At 43.7% G+C, this 16,613-nt stretch overlaps 1 protein-coding gene across 1 annotated transcript; it reads right to left on the reverse strand.

Annotated features, from left to right (window-relative positions):
• Positions 1-275: 275 nt before the first annotated feature.
• On the reverse strand, positions 276-15,755 carry LOC109476282 (adenylate cyclase type 3-like). Its single transcript, XM_019777170.1, has 22 exons — positions 15,005-15,755; positions 14,180-14,320; positions 12,524-12,673; positions 11,812-11,936; positions 11,465-11,576; positions 10,948-11,075; positions 10,282-10,440; positions 8,677-8,818; positions 7,378-7,499; positions 6,889-7,047; positions 6,476-6,563; positions 5,951-6,067; positions 5,413-5,538; positions 4,961-5,094; positions 4,499-4,592; positions 4,109-4,150; positions 3,612-3,728; positions 2,387-2,533; positions 1,818-1,919; positions 1,475-1,595; positions 949-1,073; positions 276-650 (listed from the first exon to the last, which is right to left on the reverse strand). Exons 1-22 carry the CDS (start codon positions 15,503-15,505, stop codon positions 489-491), a joined length of 3,114 nt encoding a protein of 1,037 aa, XP_019632729.1. The 5' UTR covers positions 15,506-15,755; the 3' UTR covers positions 276-488.
• Between the last annotated feature and the right edge of the window lie 858 nt (positions 15,756-16,613).

The raw sequence follows: 16,613 nt of genomic DNA on the forward strand, positions 1-16,613 counted from the left end.
ATAAAGTACTTTCTTCAGACTAATACTGTGTTGTAATGTCTTAGATTACGTCAGATTTTTTTCTTCATAAGTCCGGATTATTTGTCAAAACGACACTCAACGCGTAGGTCACGGGTACACCGGTAAAACGTACTGCGCCTGCGCAAAAATTGTGCATAGCACTTTGGCAGAACGATTTCTTTTAGGTCATATTCAATATTACATCCCGTCAATAGTTTTCAAATGTTGGGTCGAACAAATATCGTCCGCAACCCGCAAAATTCTGATGCACGGTTGGCCAAACTTTGGAACGAAAACCTTGGAACACTCCGAGTTTTGCGCAGACGCACTACGTTCTGCCTGCTGCTCAGGTCACGTGCCTACAATAATGACGTCATATACATGTAAATAAATAGATCTGCACATTTTCTATTGGTCAGAGCTTGGCCATCCATGTTCACATTCGACCAATCACGGCGCGTGGCACTAGTACTATTTGCGATGACGTGTCAACCAACGACGTTGGGAAGACTGATGTTGCTGACTTCCGGTTTCTCCCGTCCTTTCAGGAAGTACGTCATGAGTTCACCTTTGCCCTTGACCTTGACGACCCCTCGCTGTTCCAATTTGAATCCGAACTCCTTGAGAAGGTGGCTCGTTTCTTCAACAACCTGGGCGATAAACAGACAACAATGTGATAAAAATAAAGTTTAACGTATTGTTTGCGAGTTTCCTATCCCCAGAATGCATTGCGAAAACAGGGGTCTAAACATCATTTGCATCGGACAGGAAGGCATCGGAATGATCCTGGTGACGTTAAACAGCTTGCTTTTCACTGTGATTTGAGGTGTTGGGGCATTTTATGCTTAACATTAATTAAATTACTATCGATCGAATCTGACAACAAATAGAGAAAATTTCTGACACAATTCTAAGGGGTTAAAAACACAAGATGTTTTCCGTGTGTACCTGTATCTGACCAGGCTGTCCAGTACTCTCCATCCGACTAGCCACGTTGACCGTGTTCCCCCAGATGTCATAGTGAGGCTTCCTGGCGCCGATGACCCCTGCTACTACAGACCCCTGGTGGATTCCTGTACAGTAGTGGTAGAAAAACCTTTTGGCGACGTCTCAGGGAGGAGCCTAATGCTACAGTATTGTGTGCAATTTGCAAGAATTCTAGGAATTGTACAGGAATTTTGTCCACAGGCATGGAATGTCCACTGGAATGTCTCCCAGCTCTGTTTGCAGACCCACCACATTCCTGGAAACCCTTGGGAAGACCTGTCTGTCCCGGATGCCCTAGTTTCTGTGACCCCGGGGCTTGTTCACTATACACTCAGTGGAGGGGAGGGTACCGAGGCTTCCTCAAAATCACGAAATCATGGCAGTAACATGCAAACAATTCTGTTTGCATGGTACTGCCTAACAATTCTGTTGATTTGAAATAAAGAGGGCTAATCATGTTAATTATTGGTAAAACTAATAAACGCACCTATTCTCAATAGGAAGTTGTTGAATGACTGGTAGTTGATGTTCATGAGGGCCTCCTTCAGAGCGAGTGCAAAGTCGGCCAGATCCGCTAGGTGCTGCAATCTTACCAGTCGATCAGGGCTCTGTGTAAAAAGAAGTCAGAAAAAATTAAAGTTTTTAAAATCCTTCCCACACATTTTGTGTAGGTTTCTGCACACGCCGGGCCATACAGGTCAGTAGGATTGTGTTTTTTAAATGGAGAAATGGAGTTCTCTATGAAAATACAAATAAATAGAATTAGCATGTTTTCAGCACCAAGGACAGGCGACAACATGTACATGACTAATCTTGTCTGCTAAACCTACATGCGCCATGTTGTCGTCAGGGTTGAGTCCCGAGGCGGCCATGTAACAGCTGCCGATGGTCTTGATCTTGGTGATGCTGCGGAACTTCGGTTTGCTCAGGAGCTATAAGACAAGGAAATAGAAACATAATAAATGTTTTTTTATTGTCCAAACAGTACCCGTGGAGTCGCAGCCTTTAACGGCTGAATTGATGCAGGGTATTACATAGTAATCAATACAAATCACAACAATCAAATAATACACATCGTGACACATATTTGCTCCACAATGTTTTGTGGAACTGTCGTAAGAGTCTGTGCGGCTGCCATTCGGCGCCACAAGGTGACCTCAATACGACTTTCCCCAACCGAAGTTAAGTACCCATTCACACCTGGGTGGAGTGAGGAAATTCATGTAAAGTGCCTTTCCCAAGGGCACAAGGGAGCGCATGTTCAGACATGTCCCGGGTACAACTTGGGATCGAACCCGGGTCTCGCCGATTCATAGTCTCTAACCACGAACGCTCTAACCACTACACCACCCGACGCCACACAAAGTGTGAAGTATAAGACTGGTTTAACGCTTCTTACCGCGTCAAAGTCGTAGATGATCTCGTTGAGGAATCTCAGACATTCTATGCCGGAGTTGTTGACGCTCTCCTCCGTGTAGAAGTCGGAGAAATTCGGGATGGAGGCGAACAGGACACCGACCTCTTCATAGGACTGGCTGTACAGCTCCTGGAACAACACAGTTAGTAAGTTATCCCGTTTATTATGTTTGCCGAAGGAAACATATTGTTTTTGCTACGTTTCTGCTTCTTCTTCTGTTCCAAACAGTGACCTCTGACCTGGGCAATGACCTGATTTGTTGACGTCTCTCACCATGGTAACTGGTGTTGTGCTACATAATGTTGCAATTTTATAGTAGAAGGGATTTATACTCCTGTCCGACCATATATATGAATGTATTTGAGTAAGAATTAACCATATGTGAAGGTAAACATTATGCATTTGCTTTGCAAATGTTACCTTTCTAGTTTATGTTTCACCTTCGCATAAGGAAAATATACCGTTTTTTAATCTATTTCTTCTTCTTGCCAATCTTTTCCAAACAAGTAAGGTCAATGACCTATACCAGACGTCTGTCATCATGGTAACTTGTGCTGTAGCGGATGTACTGCGGTGTTGGATAACCCGATTACGTTATGTGAACGAGGTTGGAAGGGCTAGTTACAGAATGTGTTCTAGTAAATATAAACAAAGCAGTTGGTCCTTAGTTATCCAGAAAATTACTGAAAGTTCTAAAATTTGGTGAGTGCAATCTTCTAATTCCCTGAGCTCCCTCATGATTAGAGAGTAGTAAATTTTAGTAGGGCCAAACCTACTTAATTTTATGGATGACATCCTGCGAAGACCTCCAAACTAGTGCGCGCGGGCGGATAAAAAAATTCCGGCCAAAAATAAAAATACCACTAGACCATAGGAGTACAAAGCTGGTATTGAGTATATAGGCAGTACATAGCGACGTATACGACAAGCCGGCACATGCCGGCCTTTTGCAGAATTTATCATATTTTATGAATTGACACTGTACGTATGTGCTGAGTTCTTGAGTCGTAGTGCTTCGGTAGCCTGGGTGCCCGGCTCCGTATTGTCGCTAACTTCCATGGACTACCCGGGCCAAGAGCCAGGCCAGAGCCTCGGTGGACGTGATCTTTTTTTTTGAGAACAGGCGAAAACTAATGCGCGCGCGGACGTCATCCATAAAATTAAGTCGGTGTGGCCTAGAGAGGAGAAAAACAGATCCCACTTGTACCTCGTCTTTCCGCTTGACCCCGATGAAGTGTGTGGACACGTGAGGAGGAAGAATGTTGTTCACCAGGTCCTCGTTTTGTTTCCTGATCTGCCCGACTTCTTCACGTTGCTTCGTGGTCTGAAGAAACATTGAAGAAGGAAGTATTAACTTTAAGAAGAATTGAAACAATACATCCGAACACAAAAACGTAAGTATTTAGACCCTGGTCACTCCTCTGAACCTTCTCAAGTTAAACGGCCCGAAGCTAAGTCACGTCACGTGGGTGGAAGTGTGACGTCAATGACGGGTCAAAGGTCCTCGGCAGTCTGTATCTGCCCCCGTCTCAGGATGATCAAAGTGCCCTCTTTGACTCTCAATCTGTCTCAAACTGTTAACAACATGTCTTAAAGCATATTTTTTCGAATACGTGAATATGGCCCATACAAAAGTTTTCATATATGACTTTCCTTGCGAAACACAATTTTAGTTCGAAAAGAAAACCTGTCGCCAATACTTACCTCCATCTTCCACAGGAAGAGAAGCCGTGTCGCACTTTCCATCTGTCAATCAAAAACGTAAGATGTAATTAGGACTTCTCATCTTCCTTTCGAATAGGCAGTGACGGCGTGTGATAAAAGTACCATGCGCGCATTGTGTTGTGTTGCGCATTTAGGCATGCCATGTGCTTCAGTAAAGTCAATGAGTGCGGTGTGCAAAAAAAAAAGTACTTGTATACCGTGAGAAAACATGTATTCACCGTATGCAATTGCATGTGTGCCGTGTGCAAAAATGTATGCGCCGTGTGCAATCGTATGTGTGCCGTGTGCAAAAATGCATGCGCCGTGTGCAATATCGTATGTGTGCCGTGTACAAGTGTGTGCCGTGCGCAAAACTGTCCCGTCCCCTACCTGTCTGCAGATGAGTAGGAGACAGATGGTGATGACTGACAGACTGACGCAGAGCTGGGCGGCAGGAGGGACGGGGTCCGGGATGTCCGTTGAGCTGAAGATTTAAACAAGAGAAACTTAGACTTGGGCAATCAGCTTGTAGATATGGTTTCTGCCTTTTTATGTTTACCGAAGGAAAACATATTGTTTTTGCTACGTTTCTTCTTCTTCTGTTCCAAACGCTGACCTCTGACCTGGGCAATGACCTGATTTGTTGACGTCGCTCACCAGGTAACTGATGTTGGGTTTCATAATGTTGCAATTTTGTAGTAGAAGGAATTTTTACTCCTGTCTGACCACATATATGAATGTATTTGAGTACGAATTAACAGAGCAGACCATATGTGAAGGTAAACATTATGCATTTGCTTTGAAAATGTTACCTTTCTAGTTTAGCACTGAGGTAGTGCAGAGAAAACTTACTTTCCCGTGACGTTCTGATTGACAGTTCTGGATGTTCCAACAAGTCCGCCATTTTCCAGAACGAAAGCGACAAGGCACGTGACAGTGGTGATGACGCACATTGTCAGAAACTTGGTCACGTGACTGATGTGCATCTGTGGCAAAATTGCACACAATCGAGTTAGTGTTGGCTATCAAATATACAAGATGTGCAATACCCATTCATAGAATGTAGCAGCTATGACCATCCGATGTCGCGATATATTTTACAACATTATACTGTACTCTTCTAAGCAGCGCTTGCCAGTTATTTTGTTGGGTTACATTTGGTCCCTTTCTTGCCTATTGTCGCATATATGCGAAGACGAAGTAATGTGTGTGCTTAATGCATGTTTGCATGTGTGCGTGAATACATCTGTGCGTGTGCGTATGTGTGTGCGTGTGTGTGTGTGTGTGCATGAGTGTGTAAATACCTGCATAGTGAGTCCAGAAAGCACCAGGACTATTGCGAAGACGAAGTACTGTGTGTAGGGACAGCTGAGGTCCAGTCTGTCAAGGGGTGGGGAGGAGAGGACGGGCCCCGTCACGTCACAAGACAGCTGAAAAGGCACGCAAAAACGTTGATGAAAGAATTGTACAGGGGTTTAATTAACCCTCACCATGCTAAAGTAGTCCTTTAGCTACCCGTTTTCCATTGGTTAAACCGCATCAGGGAATAGGTCAAAGATAGTATTCACCAGTGAATCCACTGCCATACTAAATGTCAATCGCATTTTCGTTATCACTAACTGCATCGCCATGTTGGTGTCCAAGTTGAGTGAACCGTCCTAGGTTAGTACGCCGCCATATTGGTGTCCTAGTTTAATACTAGTGACTCGTAACTCAGTCTTACGCAACATTTCAGTGAAACATAAACCATGAAGGTAATGTAGCTGCCAAAATATTTCAATTTTACGAAACCAAAAAACCTGCAAGAAAATTAAAAAGAAGAGGAAACAGGATATTACTGACCGTGTTGATGAGAATTCCTGCGATCACCATGATAAGAGCTACCAGTGTCCAGGTGTTCCGTATGTACCTGTTTCCGTCTAGCCAGGTGGACACTCTCACTAACATCACTGGGAAGTTCTGTAGAAGATAGTAAGCAACATGACATATCGTCATTATCGCCCATTGTCAACAACTTGCAGATGGTTGTTATTATGTTTACCTTCGCAGAAGGAAAGCATATTGTTTTTGCTCTGTTTCTTCCTCATCTTCTTCTTCTTCTCCGATCAAATAAAGTCAATGACCTGAACCAGACGTCTGTCACCATGGTAACTAGTGTTGGGTTGAATCATTTTGCAATTTTATAGCAGGAGGTATTTAGACAGGAGGTATATATATATATGAATGTGTTTAAGAATTCATTCACTTATTCTTATTTGTAAAGCGATTGAGCGTCCTGCATAGATGGCTAAAGAGTTCCAAGTGTTCAGAAGTGAAATTTATCCAAATCAAAAGTTAAACTTTCTACACTTCAACACGTGTACCTACCATGTGGAAAATGGTGGCTGACGTCACGATCACCATGGAAACGATTCCCACCAGGCAGATGACGAAGGCGACAGCAGCCATAATGGTTCTAGGAAAAACATGATAAAATAACATAATATGTTTGTTTGTATCTTTGTAACTGGCAATGAATAGGGTTTCCAACTAGTAAGGTAACATTTGCAAGGCAAATTTTAATATTCACATGGTCTTGCCTTACAAACTACTGCTAGCACTGTTTATTCTTAATCGAACATATTCATGAATATGGTGGTGAACGCCCACCCACCACTCTGTCGTGCCTTTGCTATATAATTTAATCCAACGCCACAAGATTCGGTTAATCAAAGTTGAGTCTCCAAAAGTCTGATGGATTGATAAGTTGTGAGTTGTGAAAAATCGAACGAAAACCTTACCGAGCAATTACTGTGATCTGGACCAGGAAGCAGAACACCAGGATGACGGCGAAGGCGACCAGGCAGACCGCGCACTGCTTCTCTCGCTCCTTCCCGAACTTTCTCTCCAGCTCGGCGTCCTTGAATCTCAAGGTCACGGGGTTGACCTTCCCGTCGATCCTGTGAACGACAAGAAAGTTTCAAACAGGTTGTCTCACCTTTACCTCATTTCACACTTTGCGCACGGCCCATATTTTGCACACCACCCGCATCTTGCACACGACACGCACATTATAGAGCGCCACTCGCCCGCTTCTTGCACACGGCACACACATTATAGAGCACCACTTTCATGGTTTGCACACGGCCCATCGCTAGACCTTGCACATTGCCCGCTTCTTGCACACGGCACACACATCATAGAGCACTACTCCCACGGTTTGCACACGGCCCATCCTTTGCACACTGCCCGCATCTTGCACACGGCACGCACATGAATGAAGATCTCACGCTTTATAGTCCTGCTCCTCCAGAGTTTTTCTGACCAGGTTGTTGATCTCCTGCTCGTTTCTGAGTGCCCGGATGGCCAGGCGCTGGAAGCACAGCCTTGCTGTTGGTTTCTTCCCGTCGTCCTGCAACAATGTATCTTTTCGTAAACATTTTGTTTAGTCTCAGCATTTGTTTATTAATGAAATCTTCAAATTGGCCTAGGCCTGCTGGCCGCTTGTCATTAAGGTCATAAGAGGAGCTGTCAGGGCCAGACAAAAAATAACAAGATACAGTCCTATTTTTTATTTTGATTTAAAAATCAATATACATAGATAATAATAATAAATCAATGGGAACGTATACTTACACATATGTGGCACCATAAAACACACAAATTTTGGTATATTATAACTTCACTGGGGTCGTTTCAGTCATTGCAAAAGTCTTTTAGTCTTTTTATTGAAACATAAGCAAACATCCCGAAACTAAAACAAGCACTATAGATATGAAAATATCATGTATCATGCTAAACAATTGTTGTGCAGTTTTCTACTTATCACTTATAAATATCTTTGTGCAATAGGAAAACTGCGCTGTTTTGCAGTTACCTCTCCACATCAACCAAGGAGGCAACTGAGTTGCTGAAGTAACAATTGTACATGCGCACACAGTTCACATGCTTGTCACAACACGTTTCTCCCGTTCTACCAGCTGACCCACCACTTTCTTGGCGGCGCCATTTTTGATCACTACGCTACTCCAGGCGGACTTCCGCGCGATTGGAGGTGCCAGATCCTTGGTCAGACATGAATGAAAAGACAGAACAAAGCAAAACACCTTCATACTAGAAAGGTAACATTTGCAAAGCAAATGCATGACATTTACCTTCGCATATGGTCTGCTCTGTTAATTCGTACTCAAACACATTCATATATATGGTCAGACAGGAGTCTAAATCCCTCCTGCTATAAAATTGCAACATTATGTAACCCAACACCAGTTACCATGGTGAGAGACGTCAACAAATCAGGTCATTGGCCAGGTCAGAGGTCAGTCAGTCATACACGTTGTATCAATTTTTCTAACTAATATGCAAGTCAAAGCTCAATTTTTAGGTGAACATTGAAATATGCTAGATCTTACTCAAGGAAAAGTTACCTGTAAATGATAATAGATTGTAATTGCCAACACAAAGATTGGACTCACCCAAATTTTCAAATTTTTGTGGTAGTAATTACAGTTCAATACTGTTCATAATGACTTCTACCACCAGATGAACTTTCAAGATATGGTAATAGATCGTGTGTAAAATGTTCCTACCCTTTTCTCTGTTCTCCGTTTGATGAGGAATGTTTTGATACCACGTGACTTGAGGTAGTCGTTCCGTGAAGCCCCGTTCCCCTGCTCAACTTCAAACTCCCCGTTCAGACAGTCGTGAGTCGCCTTGGAGATGTGAACTCTCCTGCAGGACGGGAAACAACGTGCGTTTACTTTCATGAAAGTTCATCTGTGTTGGTAGTTACATGTTTATTATAAAGTTAAAACCTTTGGTCCAACACAAAAAATTCTCTCACCTAGAGTCACCCGGACATTTTGTTTCACTTGACACTGTAAGGATTTTGGACACTGAACAAGACTATTTCTTGAGAGGGGTGAAGGAAGCCATATACATCAGGGCCCATCACCCTTCATTGAACTGCGACGGGGGCCGACATCGTCTACCAGATATACCTTTGACCCAGTGTTGACGTCACGCTTCAAAGAAGCCACGTGACAAGCTTCACTGGGTCAGTCTATTGAGGAGGACCAGAGTGACTGGTCGAAAGCTCTAGGTGAGAGAACTTTTTGTGTTGGACCAAAAGCTTTAGCTTCAAGCGTGTAACTAACAACACAGATGAACTTTCGCAGACAGACAGAAAGACACACAGACACACAGAAAGACAAGATAACAGTTTCAGATCAAACGTATTATGTTCAACTTCACATGGTCTAGGCTTACAAACTACTGCTTTGTTTATATTATTCTTACTTAAACGTAAAACACAATTTCATATATACATGTATGGACACCAGCCCCCCTGCAACACTGTCCAACCACTTGCTACATAATGTAACCCAACACCACAGGGTGTCTGCTACAGCACCGGTTACCATGGTGACAGACGTCTGATTCATTGGTCTTATGTGCTTGGAGAAGAAAAAATAAAGCAATAAAGCAAAAACAATGTTTTCCTTCTGTGTTAGACGTTTCATGCATGTTCGCTCCACTATGAAGAGGATTATGAGTATAAAGCTGCTTATGGTATTAACAACTAATGCTACAAAGATTAGATGATAAACATAGTACAACTATGATGATGAATAAATTATTAAGAACCAAGCGATTACCCGACGGATGTCAGGATGAAGGTGATAAGTATAAAAACCAAAAGATATAAGTAGGTCATACAGAAAAAAAAACAAGAAATGAAAGATTTCTCAAAGTTGTTAAAAAGAAAACCTATACCGGCCTAACTTTTGTCTCAACTGTAATGTATTGTACTGTGTGTGTTTTATGCATTGTATTCTTCTTATAAGTAAATCCAAATATTTTAATGCTTACCTTCGCAGAAGGAAAACATATTGTTTTTGCTTAGTTTCTTCTTCTTCGTCTTCTCCAAACACACAAGGTCAATGACCTGAACCAAACGGCTGTCACTATGGTAACTGTGCTGTAGCAGACAGTTCCAAACACTGTGGTGTCGGGTTACATAATATTAATGTTCCAAGTTGCAGTTGGAGGGGCTAGAATATACAAATGAATGTTTTGCAGTAATACATAGAGCAGTAGTTTGTTAGGAGGAGACCATGAGAAGGTTAACATTCTGCATTTGCTTTGCAAGAATAACCTTACTAGTTGCAATTTTAAAGATGAACACTACGTACCCAGGCATCCCCCCAGACTCCATCTGATTGGCCAGTGTGACGTCAGTGGACCAGACGTCGAACTGCCACCGCTTCTGCCCCAGAACTCCCGCCAAAACCGCGCCCGTGTGGATCCCAACGCGCATGTCCACCGGAGATCTCGTTTTCTCTCGCACTTGCCTGTGAGAATAGGGGATGTCGATCAAATGATTGTATAGTTGGGGAAAAGGACACTATTTCCAGCCCCCATTGGAGTATATGGAGAACTGAGCTGTCAAAAATCACCTACTTGAGTGTTAAACTATTGCAAACTCATATTCACAGAGTAGTCCAACTTCCAAATTGTCGATTTAGTCCAAAAATTTCACATTTTGACCAGCGAAAATAAGTACGATCCATGGAACCACTGAGATCATGACATCTGACCCCCCTGTACACCACCAAAAAACAAAAACATGACTCTACCAGGCAGCCAAAACAAGTCTATAAGCCAGTTTTTCAACAAAATAGAACAAGAAATATCTCTCCAGCTGGAAAATACCAGCATTTATCCACACATACCAAGAAAAAAGGCTGTTTTCAGTTGGTTACATAGAAGGTAACCGTATCAGATTTCAATCCTGTACTGATGCTACAGTGTAGCCAATACTTATAAGATGTAGACTGTACTAGAAACCCTGTACTTACGCTATGGCGTCCACCATATCGAGCCCCATGTTGATGCTACAGACTGCGTGGTCCTTTCTCGGTACAGGGACACCGCAGATGCAGTAGTAGCAGTCCCCCAGGATCTTTATACGCAGCTGGTTGTTAATCTATGTTAGCAGAACATAGATAAAAACTCACATAAAAGTTCATCAGTGTTACATGATTAAAGTTTAAACTTTTGGTCCAACACAAAAAATTCTCTCACCTAGGGCTTTCGACCATTCACTCTCGTCTTCTTCAGTTGACTGACCCAGTAAAGCTTGTCACGTGGCTTCTTTGGAGTGTGACGTCAACACTGTGTCAAAGGTATCTGGTAGACGATGTCGGCCCCCGTCGCGGTTCACTGGGTCAGTCTACTGAGGAAGACCAGAGTGACTGGAAAGCTCTAGGTGAGAGAATTTTTTGTGTTGGACCAAAAGCTTTAACTTTAAACATCACGAGACTTCATGACTTAAGACGTCTTGCTTTATCTTTAAGTCATTGGACCTTTCCTTACGTCGGCGAGTTTGTCGAAGCTTGCGAACAGCTCGTTGAGGATCTTGACGAGTTCCTGAGCAGAGACGGTGGTGGAGATGGCCGTGAAGCCCACTATGTCCGCGAACAGGATACTGGGAACGAGAAGACAAAGTCAGACCGGGAACGAGAAAATCCCGAGATTAATGGTTTAATGGTCTCCTACCTGACGTTTTCGTGACGTTTAATGGTCTCCTACCAGACGTTTTCGTGACGTTTAATGGTCTCCTACCAGACGTTTTCGTGACGTTTAATGGTCTCCTACCAGACGTTTTCGTGACGTTTAATGGTCTCATACCAGACGTTTTCGTGACGTTTGAAGTCTCCTACCTGACGTTTTCGTGACGTTTGATGTACATCTGCTGGAACTGCCTGTCCTCGGTGTCCTTCCTGCTCATGCCTCTGCGCATGTCCTCCGCCACGTGACGCGGCAAAATCGACATCAGCAGCTGCTCCTGCAGTACACGTGAAAGTCGCTAGGCTTTAAAATTTGTGGTTTTCAAAGAGAAATCCCATTCAGCACCATGGACAGGTGTGTTGGGTAAAGGTTGGTAAAAATGGATCGTATCAACCCCGAGAGGACATGAGGTAGCAAAAACAGCAATTAGCTCGAGCTTTAGGCCACACCAATTTGATTTCTTGGTTTCTCAGATTTTTTCAGAAAAATTATGAAACGACAGAGCGAAAAAATAAAAACAGGACTAGGCATCCTATGCTAGCCCCGTATTCTATGATAGGAGCCATGAAGTCAACATACCAGGCTGGTTCGTATTCCAAACAATGTGGATGAATTTCTAACTTTAATCAAACCACTGCATTGATAGATGGAAAAAACTTTAACAACTCCGAAGAGAAGGGACTTCCTTCAACTGTTGGGGTCTAAATATGCGTTGATTCAGAGCCTAAATTTTTTTTTCATATCAGAAAAAATTTTTAAAAATTAGATTGGTGTGGCCTTATGATTAAATGCCTGCAGGATACCCAGAGACCGTATACTTATTTTAAAAATTAATATTACAGACAGTTTCAAAGTCACTGTTACCTGATGCTGCGTCTGTTCCTGGAGATGAACTTTGACCTCCAGAGATGACCTTGTGTCCAGGAACGATTTCCGGTACTTCCGGTCCACCAACAGGTAGAAGACCACACCCAATGTCACGGCGCATGCGTAGAGAAGGCCGTTGCTTATGAGCTGAATAATAAAATCAGATTTCGTTTGCATAATCAAAAGGAGGCAAGGTGAACTAGGTGGCCTTGCAATAGACCTCATTCCAGATACAGTCGCCATATTGATTCCATTCTCGCGAGAGCACATCCTTAGCGTGAGCGCGCGTGATCTCGCACGAAAGCGAGACTCCGGATGGATCGCGCATTTCCCTGTATGCGTATACATTCCCTGTGGTTAGGATTGTTAACTCAGAATCTGACAGATCCCAATGCTGTGCCCTCGGGAAATTCACTTAACACCATAGCGGCTTGTCGCAATATAGGCCTCTTCAAAAATACTCTCCTTTCTCGGAATTTTTCCGTTGCTAAGGAACATGATTTCTGTCGAAGGCTCAAACAAATTTCCAGTACTAATTGGGTTTCTCTTTTAAGAATCGTATGCTTGCCAGAGGGCATATGGAATTATTGAATTGCATGCCAAGAAAGCCACTTGCTTGCCTGGATACAAAAAGGCATCCGTACAATTTTATCAAGCATTTTCTTTGCATATTTCACAAGCTTATCTTTAAGTTATCAAAATTACGTTCCAATCTCCATCGAAAACACACTTGGAATGTTGTCCTATTACTTTTATGTAGCAAAGTCCACAAATAACAAAAACTGTTAGTATTACATCGAGTTGCAGTGGAAAATTAATAAAAAAAATAATAACATCGTGCACGCAGCAGGCATACCTGACATAGCTTATCTTATCAAAAGTGCACAGTGACAACACGTCATTTTATGTAAGGCCACAGCAAGTAAATTTTATGGATGACATCCTCCGCAGACTCCAAATCTAATGCAAGCGGGCGAAAAAAGGCCCGAAAAAAACAAGGTTCCTACATTTTAAAATTTTGACTCAATCATTGTACAAATGGTTTTCATTCAGTGGGAATGTCTCCTCTCTTCATAGTTAGTTATCTGCCATCCACCTTCCGGCATGGCAACAGACATCTTTGCCCATTTTCGGCATGTTCACCACACAACAAAGTTTCTTTTTTTCTAAAATCAGGCGAAAATTAATGCGCGCGATGATGTCATCCATAAAAATTACTTGCTGTGGCCTAACTCATCTGTCCAGGGCCGGGCCTTTCATACTTTCTATTGGCGAGAGTATAAAAATAGTGCACGAGTACAATGAATATTTGGTTGAGGATCGGCTATTGTGTGGTGTACATAATGAACCACAAAGCCTACATGGCGAGCATATCTTAATTATCGACATTATGGCAAAGCATCACTGAACATGTGCCACTGGCATCTGCTGTTTGTATCATCAGCCAGAATGAACAGAGCAGCCATTTCATATGCATTTGATATATCATTTCTTACAGTCACATTTACTGTAAATTAATTTGTTTTGCGAAGGTTTAATTTCACGATAGGATTGGAGAGTTCACGGTCGAAACACATTCACGATGTCATAAACCCAATTAAACCAAAATCGCCGCAAATATATGAAAAATAACAGTAATATAAGACTACTGACCTGTAGCCCGAGATACTCTGTCTGCGCCTGCGCCATGACCCCGCACAGAACGGCGTGACCCACGGCTGTGGCACCCGTGAGTAACAGCAGGGTCAGCAGGCTCAGCGGCAGACAGGACAGCACCACGAACACGAGGAACAGCTGCAAGAAAAGGAGAACAGCACCATTAACAGGTGAAATAAAAATTGGCACCTGTCACACAACATTTGTAACAGCACAGACAGCAGGCTCAGCGGCAGACAGGACAGCACCACGAACACGAGGAACAGCTGCAAGAAAAGGAGAACAGCACCATTAACAGGTGAAGTAAAAATTGGCACCTGTCACACAACATTTGTAACAGCAGAGACAGCAGGCTCAGTGGCAGGCAGGACAGCACCACGAAAACAAGGAACAGCTACAAGAGAAGTAGTACAGCACCATCATTAGTAGCGGGAATAGCAGGTTGGGCAGGACAGTACCTTGCACAGAGGGAACAGCCAAACGAGCAGAACAGCAATATGAACAGCTGAAACAGACATATTTCAAACCACCACTCAATTTTGAAGCTTCAAAGTTCATTTTTAGTGAACAATGACAGTTGATGCTGTGTTCCCCTTCTAAGATTTCCTTTTAAAAAATCTTGTAAAGCTTAAGAAATTATCTCAGGAAATTCTTTGAGTAATCTAGTATAAGTAGAATCTTATCTACCAATCTAAATAAAAACTGAAAAATCAATATTTACTAATTAAAAAGAAATATTAAGTGTTGCTGCATTCCCTTTCTTAGATTTCTAAGATTCTTGGATCTTAAGAAGAGACAATCTTAGACCATATTAAGACTCACCTGCCACTCGAGCGAGTGAGTCGGCGTCAGTCTCTGTCCCTGCAGCCCGCTGTAGGTCAGCGCCTGTGCCGTCAGCAGCGCCCACACCAGGTACGGCAGGACCCTCTCCTCCAACTTTTTCGAACACTTGCCGGCCTTACACAGCGCGAAGAACGCGGCGTGAACACATAACAGCAGCGCCGACAGCACGATAGTCGGCAGTCTATCCATGGAGAACGACACACAGTCCATTACAAGAATTCTTAGTTCGTACAAGACGGCGATTAACAACACGCAGAGGAGACATCCTCGCTTCTGTCTACGGAAGTAGCCCCGGTAGACGGTCTCGAGGCGGGGGGAACCGAGCGACACGGTGAACTTCCTCCGGACGATGCTCGCCCACGACCGAGACTTGTTCCCGGACGTCCCGGTGGACGCCCTGTCGGAGACGTTGTTACTGGAGGCAGGGTTGACGTTGTCAAACCCTCCATCCGTGGACTCTATCACCGTGATGTCGGTCATCTTGATTCCTGGACGCGTTTCCACGATGAAATATTCGGCTTTGCCGTTTTTCCTCTTTTCTCTCTCGTTGTTGGGTTTAACCTAGTTTGGCCCCTTTTGGAAGCTTTGGGGGCATTTGTTAGCCCGAAGGGCAGGTGAAATATTGCAGAGGGTCCGAATGGCGCGGATCCAGGAACAAACGTCTAGACTAAATCTTACACACATGCAACGCGTGGGTTTGCTTTCCTTATTCCTGGAGATCCTTTTGTGCTTCAGGGAGTTGGCTTCAGGACCTTTAAACGCGACGCTCTCGCTCGTGCTTGAATTAGAATGAGCAAATCAACCTTTCCTCTGTTGATGCATATGTACCTGACAAATCAAGCTATATGTTTACGTCCCTATTTGGTCAGTGCAAAGGAAACCTTACAATGATAAATACCTTGCGTTCCTCTAAGGCGCGACGTTCAGAGAATGTACAATGAGTTGCTGTCCCGTCAACAGAAAGGTCGTGCAGTAGTCCTTTGCTTGATTTCTATAGTCTGGGTTTGATCACGTTTTTACAACATATGAGACGCGCCCGGTTGTGTGTCAGTACTACAGTTAATCCTACCGATCAATTGGATGATTCCGAAACTGCCTGTCACCACGGTTGGCGATCATGCCGAGATACACGCTGGAAGATACGGTACCCCCATGGCCGGCTGGGCCGTTTTGTTGTCAAATCGTCCCGTTTGGATCTGCAAGCAATCTCCGCACGTCCATCTCACACACACACAGTACCTCTCCTGCAGCTGAACCCTACTCATCCAACATCTGAGATGTAAGAAGATTTTGCAGGCTACACAGCGATTAACGGCTTAGAGGATAATCCTGGAGGGTTAATCTTCACCACAAAGTACGACAGCATCCGATACGGTGATGTTGATCACCAGATCGCTTCATAAAACCCGGCTGGCCCTTGTCGAGTCACGAAGGGCGGCGGGGTTAACACAAGATCGATGCCTGTCGTGCTCGGTTCAGTCCCCGCTGCTGCTAGGTTCAGACAGCGCTACAGGTAGGGGCAGTTTGCCGGCGTTGGTTCATGCTTCATCAGCGGTACGTCCTGACGGAAATGATTAGTGCAGGCAGG

Source organism: Branchiostoma belcheri, unplaced genomic scaffold (assembly GCF_001625305.1).
Source record: "Branchiostoma belcheri isolate BF01 breed outbred unplaced genomic scaffold, Haploidv18h27 scaffold37, whole genome shotgun sequence".
Lineage (NCBI taxonomy): Eukaryota > Metazoa > Chordata > Leptocardii > Amphioxiformes > Branchiostomatidae > Branchiostoma > Branchiostoma belcheri.